Source organism: Antrostomus carolinensis, unplaced genomic scaffold, assembly GCF_000700745.2.
Source record: "Antrostomus carolinensis isolate BGI_N321 unplaced genomic scaffold, ASM70074v2 scaffold49829, whole genome shotgun sequence".
Classification (NCBI taxonomy): domain Eukaryota; kingdom Metazoa; phylum Chordata; class Aves; order Caprimulgiformes; family Caprimulgidae; genus Antrostomus; species Antrostomus carolinensis.
In genome coordinates, this window is record NW_010341577.1 from 1 (window position 1) to 965 (window position 965).

Below are 965 nucleotides of genomic sequence, written 5' to 3' on the forward strand. Positions count from 1 at the left end.
ATCCTGGTGGGTCCCTTCCCACTCACCACATTCCATGGTTCTACGAACCCCACACTGGACTCAGCGTGCAAAAATCAGTGCAGAACAGAAATGCAGGAATTTATTAACGAAATCCATTTGGAGGGGAATGTGTTTTCTGCCCAGACAGAAGGATGTGCTTCCCTGCAGCACCCGTGTTCCTCTGCAAGCCGCAGACCCACCTTGAAAGGATGCTAAAGCATTTTTAGCAAAGCAGAGAAGAGCATCACCTCACTGCTGAGCCCTGGGTCCCCGCTCTTACCTGGGTCATCTTGGCGAGATCCAGCGAGGGCCGTTGCTCCTGAACCTCCTCTGGTCTCCGTCGCTTGACCCCAACCTTTTTGTCATTCAGGACGCAGGGCTGCGAGCGGCTTCGGGAGAGCCCAGCAGCCCGTCGCCCCAGCTCCGGCGTGGAGGCAGGCGTGCTGCTTGCCGAGGGAGGGCAGTACTCCGAGGAGGAGAAGCGGTCGTGAGAGCAGGAGAGGGACCTCTGCATGTCCACCCGGTCTCCTCTGTGCCCACCAGTGGTCGATTTCCTCAGCTGGCATCCCAGCCGCGTGCTGAGGGCGGGATGCTCGCAGGAGAGCGGGTTGGACCGTGATGGCAGGCTGAAGCTGGAGCTCCTCTGCATGGTGGCGAAGCCGTTGGAGTAGCGTTGCACGCTCCCCCCGCTATAACACCGTCGTTTCTCAACTGGGGTCCAAACCTTTGAGCCTAAAGGTCTCCACGAGGTCCCACAGTTCGACATTTCATCTGAAAACGAGAGCGAGCGGCACTGGCGCTTGCTGGGGGGTGCCGAGGGGTTGCCGTGGGGGTCGCTGAGGCTGAGGTCTTTGATCAGGTTGGTGACAGAGCAGGTGCTGGCCGTCTCCCTCGGCCAACGTGAGCCCTCCTCACCCTTGTCCGACAAGCAGTCCCAGATGCTGGCGCCCGGCTGCTCGAGCTGA

The 965-nt window shown here is 60.1% G+C and overlaps 1 protein-coding gene across 1 annotated transcript in view; it reads right to left on the reverse strand.

Moving 5' to 3' along the window:
* Window positions 1–280: 280 nt before the first annotated feature.
* Window positions 281–965, reverse strand: part of FAM53B (family with sequence similarity 53 member B) — a gene marked incomplete at its 3' end in the record, with an annotated part of 13,158 nt that continues 12,473 nt past the window's right edge. Inside the window, exon 4 of the mRNA XM_029087098.1 lies at window positions 281–961. Coding sequence (XP_028942931.1) covers window positions 281–961 — 681 coding nt within the window. The remainder of the gene's footprint in view (window positions 962–965) is intronic.